The 17,617-nt window shown below is 35.2% G+C and overlaps 1 protein-coding gene across 3 annotated transcripts in view; it reads left to right on the top strand.

Moving 5' to 3' along the window:
* Nucleotides 1–17,617, top strand: part of Cftr (CF transmembrane conductance regulator) — a 155,688-nt gene that overhangs the window by 111,945 nt on the left and 26,126 nt on the right. For all 3 annotated transcript variants that reach the window (XM_047562587.1, XM_047562589.1, XM_047562590.1), the window contains exons 21-22: nt 715–815; nt 13,666–13,917. In XM_047562587.1, coding sequence (XP_047418543.1) covers nt 715–815; nt 13,666–13,917 — 353 coding nt within the window. The remainder of the gene's footprint in view (nt 1–714; nt 816–13,665; nt 13,918–17,617) is intronic.

Genomic DNA, 17,617 nt, shown 5'->3' with positions numbered 1-17,617 from the left:
GAAATCAATTAGGGCTCCATAACCTAAATTTAAAATAATTTAAGACCATCCCTCTTAAAAATTTTAGTCATAATATTGAATACTTATAAATTTTAATTAGTTGTACCTTCCAGCCCTGCAAAACCATTTACTCTAATTAAACACTTAAGCATTGTTCTTTCTAGTCAACTAGTCTCTTATTTCTTCTTTTATTTAAAAAGAAATTATAGTGGGCAGTCTTCTTCTTTCCAAATGGCAAAAGTATAAAGCACATCTAAACATTCTGCAGATAATACTGAAGTGTATTCTTCCTCGGCTTTTGAGTTGTTTTGTACAGGAATCCAAATGAACACAAGACTTCCTTTTCTACTGTCCATTCTAATATTTGTCACTAATGTTATATACAAAGCAACAGTAGAAGAGAGAAAACATGCTACGTACCCAAGACCAACAACTCCTTCCCTACCTGAAGCTTTTTTTTTACATATAAAAATGGCAATTCTTTCCTTATATTCAATCATCTTTGATTTAAAACATTCATTGAAAGTACTATATGGGGGCATTTTTGCTACTGGCATATGTGGTGATGGATTGAGAGGAAAGAAAGATGATTAAAATCAACATAAAACTGAAATGTGAATTTAATGTGATTTGTGCCATAGAGAGACAAATGACACATGCACAAAGAGACAAATGACATAAGTCTTTTATCAATATGTTTTCTTCCACATATAGGTGAAGGAGAAGGATCTGTTGGTATTATTCTCACTTTAGCCATGAATATCATGAATACATTGCAGTGGGCTGTAAACTCCAGCATTGATGTGGATAGCTTGGTAAGTTATTATTTTTTTGACTTTATGAAAAATTCAGACAAAACAATAAGTATCGGTAAGAACATCATGAAAAACTATATACCCAAGACAGAGATTATGAGATAAGTTAGTACAGGTAAGTTAAAGACTGTTGAGTATCTCTCATTGAGCCGATATCTCATCTTTCCTCCACATACAGTCACTATGAAGATCAGTGCTGCCATGAACACTCTTGCACATGTTTCCTGGTTCAGGATTTTTCTAGGACAGATACCTGGAGCAGAATTGCTGGGTGACAGAATGCACCCACACTCAACATTATGATGCCCAATTGCTCTCAAATCCGTCCTGCCAACGTATAATCCCTTCCAGAGAGTGCAGGAATTCTCAAAACCCCATGTCTTCGGCAACACTTTTGTTCTGTCAGAATTTTAAATTTTGACCATCAATCAGATGTGATTATAAAGGAGACAGAACAGCTTACATTGTGTTAAAATCCATTAGGGCTCCTCTTCTGTTAATTGCTTGTTTATGTCGATTGCTTGGTTTTTCAACCAGACGGGTCTGGGTTTCTTCCTTAATTGGTTGGTAGGAGTTTATGAATACCTGGATCAGTCGTCAGTTTGATGTGTTTTAAACACAGTCCTTCAGTCAGTGGCATGGCTGAATATGTTTTTTGATGAAAAGAAGCTTTTAAGTGTATTGAAGATAAACTTATTAATCTTTTCCTTTGTGGTTTGTGCTTTTAGTGTCTTATTTAAGAAGTTCTTCCCCTATCTCTGGTTTTCAAATTCAGTAGTATAACATTTTTTCATAATGTTCTGATTTTTAAAAAAATTTCCAGTCTTAGTGAAGCTTTCTTATTCCTTAAGTGTTTATCATGTCTTCTTTCTTTTTGCTTGATCAATGTTGCCACAGATTTATATTCATTATTAGTGTGCCACTGACCATATTTTGCTTTGTTGTTTCTCTTGGCTCTTGTTCCCTAGAATACAGAGCCTGTAGTGATGCTTATGCACTAGCAATGCATCAGGAACACAAATCCCTTGGGTAGCTGGAATGAGTAGAGATGAAAGGAAGCTAGGGAGATTGTTTCCATTTTTATTTAGTAAACCAACTGCACAATTTTTAGTTAGACTAAAAATGGGTTTTCCTGGGTACTTTTTGGAATACTGTATTGAAAATTATTCATCTGTTATTGCATTTCTGGAGGGGTCTAAAAACCCAAGTTAAAACTGACTCTACAACGATATTGTTTCACTTTTTGCATAAATTCCTTTCCCTTTTCTAGTAGACAGTTCGAGTATTCTCAGATCACACACAGTCAATTAATAAAGTTTGTATAATCAAATTCCTATCAGAATAAAAATCATTATGTAAATATCTCTAGGGGAAAAATCTTTTAATATCCTTTTTTGCCCATCATGTGTCTTCATATTTTATTGAAGTATTTTAATAATTCATTAAAATATAATATAACCTTAGCATAGAGTCTGTTTCTTTTCCTTTAACTTTTTTTTTAACTTGACTAGATCTTTTTAGCATCTCCATTCTTTTTTTTCCCATATTTTTATTGGTGCATTATAGTTGTACATAATGATGGGATTTACTGTTACGTATTCTTACATGCACACAATATAAAAATATAATGTGACCAATATCACTCTCCAATGCTTCCCCTCTCCCTCCCCAATGCCCATCCTTTGGTTCCTTCCTTTATTGACCTCCCTTTGATTTTCAGGCCGTCTGCCCCCACCTTCTTTTCCTTTTTCCCCTCTAGGTTTTGCATATGAGAGAAAACATAGGACCCTTGACCTGAGTTTGACATATTTCGCTGAACCTAATGATCTCTAGTTCTGTCCATTTTCCTAGTGTCTCCGTTCTCCTCACTTAGTTCTATTTCATTACACTTTAGGAGTTGGGTCTCATAAAGATGTGTAAAAAAGGTTTCTGTTGAAAAGTAGCAGGAGAATATTAAATATATCATGCTTGTATTCATTCAATTTTTTGTTCCGCTCCTACAACTTTACCTTTTACAATTCTTCTGCACTGTAACTTTTCTTTATCTATAATCTTCTCTTTACCTTGTATAGAATAATTCCCTTCTCTTGCCTTACTGATTTTCTTGCTTTGTGTAAGAGTTCTACATGATGATGTCAAACCTTTGTTCTGTGCATTTTTATTCTTCAGGTTCAAGCTCATGGGAGTTGCTTTAAGGTATTCGTTTTACACATGAGCATCCTGGGATTTGCAACCTGTGTTTTGACAGTGTGTCTTTCATCTCATGGCATAAAAGGGCCTTTGCAAGATCCTATTATGTTATGATATAGTCTTTGAACAGTATCAATATTTGCATTTGATTTCATTTTTAGAAAGTCGTATTCTTTTGTATATCAAAGTGAATATTCGAGTTTTCATGTGCCTGTCAAATAGCACAAGTCTTTCCCGGGCATCCATGGGCATTTACCTAGTTATTAATTTCCATCATACTGCTGTCACCCACACAGTTACTAAAGTTATAGAGTCACCTTTTTATTTTTATCTCACATATGCTGTGAGGAGGAGGGGAGATAGATTGAGCTGTACCCTCAGATTTCATGTTTGTATGATGCTAACAACAAAGAACCGGGAACTTCCAACGTGAAAACTCCATGTGTGGTCATTTTAATTTACTAAGCTGTTCAATGAATTTAGAGTTGAATTTAAGTTGGAGTAAATGGGATTTTTTTTAATGGACACTTTTAGTTTTTAAGTGCAAGGCTGTCAGGAAAAAATTTCTTAGAGTTAAAAAAGAATATTTCACTTAAACATGGTTGTAGAGTAAAAAACTGACAGGACCTGAAATTATAAAAATGGCCGTATGACTTTTCTACCTGCCTGCTACTTACACCCAGGTGCCTAGCTTTCTTTGGCTTTCAACTAGTAAAGGTAATATCCAGATGATAACACTTGAGTGACTTTGTATTTATGATCACACATCTCAAATACCAGCTCTCAAAACTACACAACAGCACTTTTATTATATTTTACTAATTTTATTGTATTTTACTAATAAATTCTTTATTGTAGTCCCAAAGGTAGCTCTTCCCCACCTTCTTGTCTCCTCTCAGGTGTTCCAGTCATTCTACCCCCTGTGCTTTCATCCATGACCTTGCTGCGTTCTTTGTAGACATAAATAGGTGCCTCACCTCTCTCCACCTGGGGCACCAGCCTACTCCACTTCTACTCAATGCCCTGCCTTCCCTTCTGTATCTCTGTTCCAGTACACAGGCCAGTATTATGCAACCCCCTCTTCCCACTGTGGGGCCTTTCTCACTAGCATTAAAAATACCCACCCTTAACCTCCAGCTTCCATATCATTTCTTTGTCCTACTTTCAGCAAAACTTCTTGAGAGAGTGCCTCTCTCCATTTCCTCCTCCGTTCTTCCCTCAGCCTACTTTATTACATTCCCATCACCCACCTGATTCATGATCAACATCTTGCCAATGCCAGAGTCCCTTCCTCCTGCAATTATTGAGCAATATTTGCCATGCACAAAACCGGATGTCATTTCTACCTCGTTTCCCTCATTTCCTCATAGTCCTTTTGGGGGCCATACCTTTCTTGCAGATTTTTAACTGAAAGCTATATTGCAGCTCTCTTCTATTTATATTTTCTCTATCTGTTATTATCTAACCTCATGTTTCATAAACCATCTCTTGATGAATATAAATTCATATCTTTAGTGTAGGCCTCTTCTACTCTCTAAACATGTATCCAGCTACCATCTTGGCACCTACATCTGTTCATTAATCACACTGATAAGAATGTCTTCCAGTAAACTGGACATTTCAGGGCATGAGTTCCCATACAGGACCCCCTCAAAACATACCTAGGGTCTTAAGGGACCATTAAAACAAGACGGAACTTCTACTCTACCTCTTAATTTGTCTGGAAGGTTAAATAAATAAATAAACAAAATCCAAAAAAATGTCCCAAAGGCAATATTTTAAACTCAGCCATGTCAAGCCGTCTGGTGACTAATAAATTGCTCACACTCAGAGTAACCTCATTTGAACAAGGCAGTTGACAATTCATGTCTTTTCAATACTGTTTACCACAGAGTGAACAGTTAAAATGTTCTCAGGAGGTGAATACAGTCTTGCTTCCTTAGTGTTCCCAGAGAAGCAGCAGATAGCCATCCCAGTTTTCACAAGCTGCCTATCAAATTGAACTGCCTTTCTCTAAAAAGACAAGAGGAAGGAAGCCACCAGAGTGAGCCGGAGGACAGTGAACCTGCTGGGCTCACAGTTAGATCCCCGTTAATGAGGCTCCAGAAGGTTCTTGCATGATTGACGCAATGCGAGAGGAGTTTTCTGTCAATAGAAACTCTCTCTGTTTCTCCTTTGTCCTTTCACTGCCTGTGTTTGTTTTGGGTTCCAGTAAAGATCAAGTGACTGATTGTACAATGACCAGCGTGAAACCTGGTGGGAGGAGAAAAGGGGAATCTGGCTTTTCTTCACAGCTTCTGATGCCTAATGTCCTTGTAATAAAAGCAGTTTCTGTTGTAAGAATCTGAGGAGATGATTCATTTCTCCTTTCTTTTTTTCCTTCCTTTTAATGGACTCTTGATCATGCCTTTGATTTCTGTTCTCACAAGTCTTTGTTTTCCTCTCATGGTCTCTATCTCAAGACTTCTTTTCATCCATTGTCCTTCCATCCCATAAAGTGGCTGTTTTGGGAAGAATCCTTCATTCCACTCTGGCTTTGCCACCAGAATGTCGTGTGGCATTGGGCAAGTCATACCCTACCACCCATGGGCTCTTTTTCTCATTTACAAATGGAAGCAATTTGGTTAGGAATTTTCTAAGGTTCCTTCCAATTCTAACATTCTGTCTCTTCTGAACCCTTTTCCTTTTTTAATTTTTAAAAAATTTTTACAGACTGCATTTTGATTTTTTTGTACACAAATGGGGTACAACTTTTCGTTTCTATGGTTGTACATGGTGTAGAGTCACACCATTCGTGTAATCATACATGTGCACAGGGTAATGATGTCTGTCTCATTCCACCATCTTTCATACCCCCACCCCTCCACCCTCTCATTTCCCTCTATGTAATCCAAAGTTTTTCCATTCTTCTCTTACCCTCAGAACCCCCAGCCCCATTATGTATCATCATCCACTTATCAGGGAAAACATTCAGCCTTAATTTTTTTGGGTTTGGTTTACTTCACTTAGTATGATAATCTCCAATTCCATCCATTTACCAGCAAATGCCATAATTTTATTCTTCTTTATGGCTGAATAATATTCCATTGTGTATATATACCACAATTTCTTTATCTGTTCATCTGTTGAAGGGTATCTAGGTTGCTTCCACAATCTAGCTATTCTGAATTGGGCTGCTATAAACATTGATGTGGCTGCGTTACTGTAGTATGCTAATTTTAAGTCCTTTGGGTATAAACTGAGGAGTGGGATAACTGGGTCAAAAGGTGGGTCCATTCCAAGTCTTCTGAGGAATCTCCAAACTGCTTTCCAGAGTGGCTGCACCAATTTGCAACTCCACCAACAATGTACAAGTGTACACACCAACACCTATTATTGCTTCTGTTCTTGATAATAGCCATTCTAATTGGAGTAAGATGAAATCATAGAGTTGTTTTAATTTGCATTTCTCTTATTACCAGAGATGTTGAACACTTTTTCATATATTTGTTAAGCGCCTGTAGGTCTTCTTCTGTAAAGTGTCTGTCCAGTTCCTTTGCCCATGTATTGATTGGGTTCTGAACCTTGTTCTTATGAAAGACTTCAGCTCTTGGTTAGCATGAAGGCATTATTCCAGAGTTTTGTAGAAGTCGCATGCCTGCCCATATTCCCAAATGCTAAGGTCAATTGATTTTTTCACCTCTACTTTCATCAGAGCTGATCTAAGGACTCTGACACAGTGTGTTCCTAGAACCAAAAAAGAGAAAGAAAGTTTGATAATGTTCTAGATGAATGTTAGACAACACTAAGTGATTGCTTTATAAAAAAAGTTTGGAGAGTTCAGAACACTTAGTGTACTTGGTGCCTGTCACTTTAACTTCCTGTGTTTAGATTTTCTTTCTTAAACAATGAAAGAATAGATCAAATCACAGGTTGTTAACCTGATAGCACATGAAAAAAACTTTATAAAAACAGAGATTATTCAGGTTTCACTAACACCAGTGAAATCTTTCCTTTTGGTTGTGGGCAGGGTGGTTGATCCTGTTGACTATATTTTTAAAAACACCTGTAAGTGATTCTTTGTGTATCCATGCTTCTGAATTACTTGATTAGATGCTTTCTAAGAGTTTTCTTAGCTCTGATTTTCTGTGAGCCATGGCAGGTGGATCAGCAAACTTCTTCAGTAAAGGATAAGATAGGAAATGCTTGCAACTTTGCAGGCTAAATGGTCTTAGGTAACTTTTATCAGCCTTTGTAGGACAAAGCAACCATAGATAGTAAGTAAACTTTGGTGTACACAAAAGGGGCCTGTGGGCCATAGTTCTGCTGACCTCTGATCTGTCACATAATTAATTTTTGAATTGATAGACTACCAACAAACCATTTTTGTCCAAAGTCAATCAGTCATACACATCCACATGACACATAAAGGATAATGTTTAATGACAATACATTGGGGAAGCCCCAATATTTCAAAATTAAAGGCACTCGAAGAAAAATCTTATTAATATAGTAAAACTCTGATTTTTTTTTTTTTTTAATTTTTTAAACCTCATTTTCAGAGATGATTTTTGTGACTTTTTTTTTCTTTTAATGTGATGCTGAGGATGGAACTCGGTGCCTCACACAACCCCAGCCCAGTCTGTTATTTTAGACTCCTCTTTTTGAGATTTCTTTTGAAATATTTTTGTTAGAAACTGTGTAGACCTCAACTGCATTCACCAAGCAATTGCTGATAGCTTATCATGTGCTTTCAAAAATAATAACACATGATAAAGTGCAAACAAGTTGCAGTGTGAGCAGAAGATTCCATGAGTGATGTCAGACATGTCACAAAGAAGGGTAAATTTGAGAGTCTTCCTTTGCTTACTGACACACTTTGTACCACATTTGTGGGCAATGGCATATTTGAAAGCTCTGTGGTGGCTTGGGGTGTGCATTTTGTCTCTAGTTGCAGCAGATTTTCTCCCTTATGTGAAGATGATGATATTCACTGCTTCCGACAGTCAAAAAAAAATGACACTGTCTTGCGATGTAATTTACCACAAGTTAGAGTATCTAACCTATTTCTCTAGAAAGCAAGCTATAATAATTTACTAAAGGGTTCAAATTTGTAATGTACTATAAGAAACTCATTCACACTGTTAATGTACATTAAATTGATACTTGGCTGACTTTTTATGTGTTGTAGGAACATAGTTAACAGAAGCAGAAAGATAGCCTAGAGTTTCAAGAATATATTTTGGGCAGAAAGTCTATTTGCTTGATAACTATCATCTCTTAAATCTATATGCATGACCTAAAGGAGCTGCCACTGGCTCTATACAGCCTTGGGAATCAGATCTGTATTTGTGAATATTGAAAAGTACTTAGTTTGGGCCTACCTGGGAGGAAGGCAATTAAAAGTACTTTAATCTTTCCTTTTATGCACTTCATAGTTTGAGGATATCTCCTGTGAAATGCGTGATGTTTTTCACATTGTGACAGTGTCCCAGATGATCACTTCACATCTCTTGCTGACAATCCTCTATAACTAGTTATGAAATCTCTTTACAGTGTTGCCAGCTAGATCTTAGCATAGGAAGTGACGTTATCATTGTTATAGCTTTTGGGATATCATGGCATGTTTGTGTGTTGATGCATTATTTTGATATCCTGGAGTCTAAACAACCAAGAGAATATAAGAAAATAGAGCAGATATTTATGTGAGGGAGAGGAGCCTAGATTCCTAAAATGGCTGAGAAACCAACTCTTGCATTTTTATCAACAAAGAGTGAGCAGGAAAGTCAGGAATCATTTGCTTCTTGACTTAAAAGCATCCCTCATAAAGTGAGGTTGAGACCATCATCTTCTCAAAACACTTTGTTCTGCTGATGCTTATATTAATAACTCTAGACATTCTTATAAAGATAATGAGATTCAGTTTTAAGAATTAATTCCTTCTCAAGAGGTTCAGGGGAATTTTTGGATCCTAATAAAATTAAATAACGAACTCAAGAATTTAACACGTGGTCCTTAAGCAAATCATCTCACCTCATTTTGACAATATTCCAATTTTATAGAATTGTATAGTATCTGCACTAGTTATGTCAAGTTTTCCTCTCCACAAATGAAGAATAGGTTTAGTGTTTCAATATCTGAATCTTGATTTAGCTTTATCATTTACTTCTCAAAGTCTAAGAAAAAAGCTTCTGTCTAACCTGGTGGGAGCTGCAATGAGACTTTTCCGATTAAGGAGGCCCCCATGTTCCTCCCCTGGCAAATCTTTTCTGTGCACAGGAAGCAGCCACCTGAGGTTAAGGAGCTAGTCTATGGTCACTAATAATTGTCCACTCTGAGTTTCTATCCAGTACTATTTAAGTGGCTGGGCAATGATGCGGATTTTTATGTTTCATGTGAAAAGGTATAGGAGACATTTCTTAAAAAGGGCTAAGTGAGGTCAAGGAGCTCAACGAAAGCAAATAGAGGAGACTAAAAATAGTTTGGAATGTTGTAACTTCTGTCTAATCTAAATGGCAATGTACAGCTTCAAGCCGAGAAGCCGAGAGGTGAAATCACAGCCTGAGCTACGGACTGACGTCCTTGCAGCTTGCATTCCCACCGCACAGCAGCAGCTTCTGCAGGGAGTGGAACAATGAACTCTGTCGTTATTAACAGATTGATGAACTGAGTGCATGGTGCTAAGCAGCAGACGGAGAGGAATGCTGTGAATATTTCATTGTTGCATACAACAAGCAAAGATTTGAAGAAAATTACTGTAACAGGCAGAATTGTTTATCACCAAACCCAGGAGACATAAACTACAGTCCTCTTACTTGCAGGAACCCCTTTGAAGGCCCTAAACTTAGGTTATATGCATAATTTGAATTCTCCCCCAATTTACCTAAACTTTAGACTCCACAAAGCCAGAATCCCTTTCTGATTGCAGCCATGAATCTTTGACTATGAAATCGCATGGGCAAGAAATAGGACTTCAACTTTGCTGTACTTGAACTCATTTACTATTTGAACACATATTTCACTGAGTGGAAGAAACAATCTCAGTTAATTCAGAGATTTTGCCAAGCTCTGAGTTGAGTTTACAGAATGCAGAGGTACCAGAAAGGAGGGGGAGCATTTGGCCCTACATTGTCACTTACCTGGACCTGCTGTCTCTGGTTCACTGATGTTTCTATCTGACCTAGAGGTGTGTGGTCCAATAGATTGAGTTTTTGTCCTTGCCTCCACCCTGAGCTCCCTTTTTCTAAGCTTTCTCTTAGTGCCTTCCAAGCCCTGGAGAGGTCAAAAGCTTTAATTTGTCTTCCACTCAGCATGATTCTAGAAATGCAGGGGAATCTAAAGTTGCATCAAATCATCTCTGCCTTGAAATGTCAATTCAACCATGTTCACTCTGCTGTCCCCATGTCTCACGGGGTACTAGAGGCATCTCTGCAGCATGCCTCTTTCCTGGGTTTCACCTCAGAATTGAGACACAGGCTTCCTATGTTCTAAAGTACCCCGAATCAATTTAAGATAGAACCAGGTTTAGGATAGAACCAGGAGTCACAAGACCAGACTCCTTCATAGAAGAACTGGTGTGTAAGCCCTCTAAGTTCCCCTTACTCATGGGTATAGTTTGTAGGGTGAAGAGAGTAGCAGTTCTCAGGCATCACAAATTTGTTTGGACTAATATTTTTCACTTAGCCACTGTGCCACTATACTTTGTTTCTCTCAGGCTGTTACTTTATTTTTTTATTTTCCTTAAGAGGCAGTATCTCATTGTTGTCCAGGCTGGCCCCAAACACCTGGCTCAAGCCATCCTCCCACCTCAGCCTCCTAAGGAGCTGTGACTACAGGCTTGTGTCCAGTTTGGGCTTTGGTTTTTGAAGCTGAAAAGTCAATATTTCTATGACCCCAATATGTCAAACTAATCTGCCTTGAGTTTCAAAAGCCAGTTTTTGAAACTTGAAAGAATTGATATTCTGTTTGGGCTCTGAGTAGGTTTCTTCCAAAGGCAATGGAGGTAAAACAGCCAAGCTGAGAGCCTGTGAGGTATGAGGAATTGGTGAGTAATTCATAATGTTATCTGGCCACATCATCTACTCAATTGTGGCATTTCAGTGGCTACAGAAGTGAGCACGATGCAGGTGTCTGCCTAGTCACTTTTTCTTCCTGTCAGAAAATGTTCTAACTCATTGGATTGAATGAATGCCTTCTCGTATGCTGTGGATGATTGCCCATGGTTAAGAAATGACCCTTCTCGGGCAGGCATGTTTGACCATGCTGGGAGTGACTATAATAGTCTGTCTTTGGGTCATTCAAGTTGGAAATTTTCATTTTCTAAATTTGATGGGTACTTTCCATTTTTCATATTTGACATCAGAAGTTTTGGTTTGCCCAGTAGTGAGCCTCAGTAATGGTGCATATAATTTACAGTGCTCAAACACAAGTCCATAGACAAAAAAAAAAAAAAAAAAAAAAAAAAAAAAATTAATCGTATGTGAGATTCCAGTGTGGCTAAAATGTGGTTGGGAGAGTCTTTATTTTCTAATAATTCTATGTATAATTTTGAGTAGTTTAGACAGCAATATTTAAATGCTTTATTGGTTATTTGGGAATATTAAAAGGTACATCATATCTTTATTGATATACTAAAGTATTTAATGAAGATTAGTTTACAATTCTTCACACAATTGACAAACAAAAATAATAGTTCCTATTTTATAAAGTTAAGCCACCTCTATATATTTCTCTAAGTCATTGCAAGAGAAAGATGCTATTCTTATGCAGGATAAATACAGTAAGTGTTTGAAATGCATTTCTCTGCCAGTTTCTTTGGAATGATAATTACAGCTGTAATTTATCTTTCAGACCTTATATAGACTAGCAACTCTATGAAAGTTACTGAAAGTGAAAAGCAAGAGTACAATTTAATTCAAAAGTAATCAACAATAACCGAATCAGAATTTGACAGCCCCTTAAAGTCATTTGTAATTCAGAATTTAAAATATTAAGTGTGGGAGGAATTGTAATTATGCCCCCTTTGCTTCCTCTAGAGTTCTTTATGATGGGTCTGGGCTTTGGACCCTTTTTATTTCCATTAACAGTGCGATTGACTTAAAAACAATTCTCTTCTTAAATCTTGAGTGATAATTGAAGGTGGTTCAAAGATATTTTCAAGATAAAGGGAACTGAAATACAAAATTACTAGAAAGAAGAAAGAACTTTACAAACATAGCAGGCTTGATCAGTAGCATGTGAAAACAGGCATTAAAGTTAGAATTGCAAAGATGAACTTTCAATGTTCAATGAAGGATTGATGTCTGAACTACTGTGCTTTTAGCCCATACTAAAGATGAAGACAGTTTCCAGTTTCACCTTTTGATGATAAAAAATAACAGCAATAGAGGCAAATGCCCCAATGCATTTATACCTACCATTTTTATTAAAAAAGAATTATTTCTAAAGTCTAAACCATAGCTATAAATAAGATGATAATATATTAATATTGTAAAGAAGAAAGTTAGTTAATATTGTAAAGGTGAATAAAGTCAGCATCAACAGTTACTATCAAGACTCAGATAAAGAAGTAAAATTCTGTCCTCTAAGCTGTTAACATCTCAGAAGGACTGAACAACAGGATCAAGGATATCTTTGTGGAAATGCTTCTCACCTTGATTTAATTATTTCAGATTGTATGCATGTTTTGAATTACCATACGGTACCCCATAAAGATGTACAAGTTATAAAAATGATGATAAACAAGTGAAAAATGACATTTAAAAAATAAAGATTGAGAGAATATTATCTTCAAACTCTTATTTATTTATTAATTTTTATTTACTCATTCATATATTCATTCATTGTTCAAATATCTATTGCATACCTATTATTAATAGGCTGTTTTAAAAATCATATTCTAAATTCTAATAAATCATAATTATCAGAGAAATATGGTTTTGTTAAAGAATTTAATTAAATATCTTTTTAAAATAGTAGAACTCCTTTAGTTTTCTATACATAATGTTATACAAATTTATAAAGCAGATGCACATTTTATTTTAAATATAACCCTTATGTATGGTTGCATTCTGAACAGGATTGGAAATTGATATTTAAATTATTGGGATTAAAAATGTAAATATTTAACTACAGATTTATGCCAATGCCTTAAATCTGTTTTAAGATCATTGTGAGGTTATTTAAAACTGACAAAGTATCAAGAGTTCACTTATGACCCAGCTGACATAGAGGATTGTAGACAGTTATTAAAACAGTTTGAGAGAAAAGTGAGAATCTTCAGCAGTGGTTTTGAGGTGTAGTACATTTTATTATAATATACCATCTGTACAGCATTGTGTAGTACTCCTCCTAGTCAGAGGGAAATAAATCCCTCTGACAACATCTATTCTCTTGAGAATAGTTGGCTATTTATGTGTGACTTGCGTAACTAAGAATTAAGCGATCACAAAGATAAACAGGTCTATCCAGAGCCCGTTTGTACAAATCTTAGTTAATTCTCTTTGGTTAAGCTTTTAATTATATCCAATTATTTCCTGTTGATTTGTTGAAAAACCTGACAAATGACTGAGTGATGAGTAGCCAGCATCACTCTCACAAGATATTTTTTAGCAGACATCAAACTAATTCTGGTTCTGTCTATAGTTCTTAAATAAACAAAAATAAAATCTCTTTGTTTCAGATGCGATCTGTGAGCCGAGTCTTTAAGTTCATTGACATGCCCACTGAAGAGGGTAAATCCACTAAGTCCATCAAACCATCCAAGAATGGTCAGCTCTCAAAAGTTATGATTATTGAGAATCAACATGTGAAGAAAGATGACATCTGGCCCTCAGGGGGCCAAATGACCGTCAAAGACCTCACAGCAAAATATGTAGATGGTGGGAATGCCATACTCGAGAATATTTCCTTCTCAATAAGTCCTGGCCAGAGGGTGAGATATAAACATTACTTGTTTGCTAGATGTGAGTCCCACTCCCTACATGAATTCCAGCAACCTAAAGTGCAGTGTGTTAGCAAAATCCATTTGTAACATGATTATTATATACAAGGACCAATATTTAAACATACATGTTTCAGGTTGTTATTATAGGGAATCATTTTTTTATGTGAAATTTAATTTGCAGAGCTCTGAATATATATAATAGACTGAGTTTAAATGTGACTGTACTTGCAGAATATCTAATTAATTGTTAGTTTACCAACCATAGAAGCCATTGAGCAAACCAAAATTACAACATGCTTTAAATTTTCCATCTTATAAATATATTCCAATAAGAGAAATATCGTATTGCTGACTCCATCATTAGTCTTCAATTTTACTTGGTTGGTGTTCTGTCAAACAAATGATACTTTTTTTTTCTAGTTTTTTTTTTTTAGTTTTCATCAAAATATACTTAATTTTTTCCCCAATTATTACTAAGCAGAAATTGAGGGAAGATTTACTAAGCAATAATTTTGTTGCTTACTAAGTAATAACTTTATTATTTAATACACAGAAATAAGTAATTGCGTTATTTTGAAGTGTTTCTTATAAATCCCAGTATTGTTCTAGACACAGAAGGAACTCATTATATACAAATTTTTTGAACAAATTCTTTGAAAAGAAAGGGGTCGTTTCCTGTGTAATTCAAGCTCTATAAACAGTTTTATATTGTCTTCAAATCCCCTATTCTGGACTACTCTATAAATCTAAACAAAAGTATTATATATTTTTGATTGTCTTTTTTAAAGACAGTAAAAAAGATAACCGCTCTTAAGAAAGTTGAATTTGAAAACTTCATCTTATTGTGTTTGACTTCAAATAGTGATTTCAAAAAGTAGATTTACAGTTGATAAAGATGTTAGGTCATCATTATGAATAATGACATAGACTATTAGCACATACTTTTCAGAATAGTTGATAAACATTTAATGCATTGGACCAAGTTCTAGTAAAAGTAAATATAGGATGAACAAAAAGTCATTGTGTAATGCTAACTTAAGATGTAACACCAGAAATTTTGACTCATTTCTTTATCTTACTATAAATAAATTCACATGTCACTAAAATAACTATTATTTTTCTGTTCATCAAGAATGGGATTTGTTTTAATTTTTTCTGTTCTTGAAGAAAAAAAGTTTTAACTAGGCATAAATGGAAAGATTTTAGATGATTGAATTTGTCTCTAGTGTTAGCATGGGGTTATTTATGGAATTGTTTATCAATATTAAATTTACATTGGATCCCTGATGAAATCTCTGAAATTTTTAACATTTTTTCTTCTTTACTGAATGTGAGGAGATATTAGTTATGTTTTGGAATTATGTAAAATTAATTATTTGCTTTGGTTCCTCTCTTGCCTTGAAACAACATAAATTAATTATTCCATTTTGCTTTGCATATCAATGAATATTATAGGTATCCAGAGTGTCTTTTGCTGGGACCACCAGGATGGATACCAGAAATGCAATAGTTGTTAAATACAATAGTACTACAGGTTGATGTAATCCAGGGTTGAAAGCCTTGGTAAATTATTTGCTTTAGCATGGTGTAACTATCATCCCTTTATTAATTTGTGTGGGTCTCAAGTTCAAGTGGTTTCTTGTGGACAATATGTAGTTGGGTCTTATTTTTTTCACTCTGACAATCTCAATTAACTGGCATATTTAGACCCTTGCACTGAAAGTGGTAATTGATGTAGTTGGATAAATATCCACCATATTTGCTTTTGTTTTCTATTTGTTGTCCTTGTTCTTTATTTCTTTTTTATCTTTAGCCCTTTTCCTTTACATTGTAGTTTCAATTAAGCGTTTTATGATTCTATTCTTTCTCCTTTCTTAGAACAGTAATTCTATTTTTTTTAAAATTCAAGTCTTTTTTAGTGGTTTACTAGAGTTTGCAATATATACTTACAAATAACCACAGTTCATTTTCAAATAATACTATATCATTTCATGGGTAGTGCAAGTACCTTATAACAAAATTTTCCCCGTTTCTTCCCTAAATATAGTATTCTTGTTATATTTTATTTTACTTATATATGAATATAAAAAGATATGCATATATAATGTATATGATCAAATACATTGTTGTTACAGTTATTCTGAGTAAACTGATTTTCATTAAATGTACCAGGAATAAGAAAAACCAAAATTCTCATTTTGCTTTCACATATATATTTAGATATTCTTTTTTTCTTTAGGTAGATAAAAGTTTCTGACCTTTATGTAGATCTGAGTTTCATTTTTCTATTCTCTGAAGAACTTCTTTTGACATTTCTTGCAAGACAGGTCTACTGAGGAACACATTCCCTCAATTTTTGTCTGACAAAAATTGTCTTTATCACTTCTGAAGGATACTTTCACAGGGTAAATTCTTGTTTCTAGAATTCTAGTTTGACCTGTTCTTTCTCTCAACATTTTAAATGTTTCACTTCACTCATTTCTTGATTGCATAGATTTTGGGAAGTGAGGTATAATTTTTAACTTTGTTTCTTAAAAAATAAAACTTCTTTCCTCAAGCTTCTTTTAAGAGCTTTAATTTCTTTTTGATTTTTTATATTTTGACTATGGTATACCTCGTTATAGGTCTTTTTGGATTTTGTTTATTTATTGGTTTGTTTTTGACATTATTCTGCTTGGTTTCTTTGAGCTGTAGTACGGCATCTGACACAAATTTGGGGAAAATTCTCAGTCATTATGGTTTCAAATATTCCCCTCCCTTCCTCCTTTTCTTCCCAGCCCCCACCCCCTTTCTTTCTTCTCCTTCCACTATTCCAATTATACAGATGTTACACTATTTCGTAGTTTTCTTACAGTTCTGGGGTATTCTGTTCTTTTTGTTTGTGTGTGTTTGTCTGTTTGTTGCAGTGTTGGGGGTTGAAGGCAGGGTCTCTAGCATTGTAGACAAGTGCACTACTATTGGACTACATTCCCAGCCCTCTGTTCTGGGAGATTTTTATTCTCAGCCATGTCCTTCATGACTGAGCTCATCAAAGGAATTCTTCCTTTTCGTTCCAGAATTTTTCTTTCAATCTCTAAAATTTATTGCGGTTCAGTCTTAGGAGTTCCACTTTTTTGCTTATATTATTCATCTGTTTTTGCAGGTTATCTATTTTTTCCATTAAAAATCTCATCTTATTAGTCAGAGTTGTTTTAAGTTCCCAGTCTGTTAATTCCAGTGTCCCTGTTGTATCTGACTCTGGTTCTGATGCTTGCTCTGTGTCTTCAAATTACTGTTTTTTATTAGTTTATTTAGCCTTTCAATATGTTTTGTAATTTTTTGTCAAAAAGTGAACATGATGTACTAGATAAAAGGAATGATGGTAAATAGGCCTTTAGTAATGTAGTGGTAAGGTGTTGGGGGAGGGTAGCCTCTTAGAGTCCTAAACTAAGTCTCAGGCTTCTATTGAACCTGTGTCCTTGAGCTGTGAACTTCACTTAGCTTTTCCCACAACACTTAGGTGGGATGGGATGACAAGAGTGGGTTAGAGTTAAGTGTTCCCTTACTTTAGGTCAGTTAGGCTCTGAAAAAAAAAAAAATTCTAACAGGATTGACTTAGTAAGATAGTTTTTCTTAAGTAGACTAGAATTTCCTAATCTATCTCAAAATGGTTACTTTTGTTCTCCCTTTGCTTGAAAGATAAGGAAAT

Source organism: Sciurus carolinensis, chromosome 8, assembly GCF_902686445.1.
Source record: "Sciurus carolinensis chromosome 8, mSciCar1.2, whole genome shotgun sequence".
NCBI classification, from domain to species: domain Eukaryota; kingdom Metazoa; phylum Chordata; class Mammalia; order Rodentia; family Sciuridae; genus Sciurus; species Sciurus carolinensis.
This window is presented reverse-complemented; position numbering and strand designations above follow the sequence as displayed.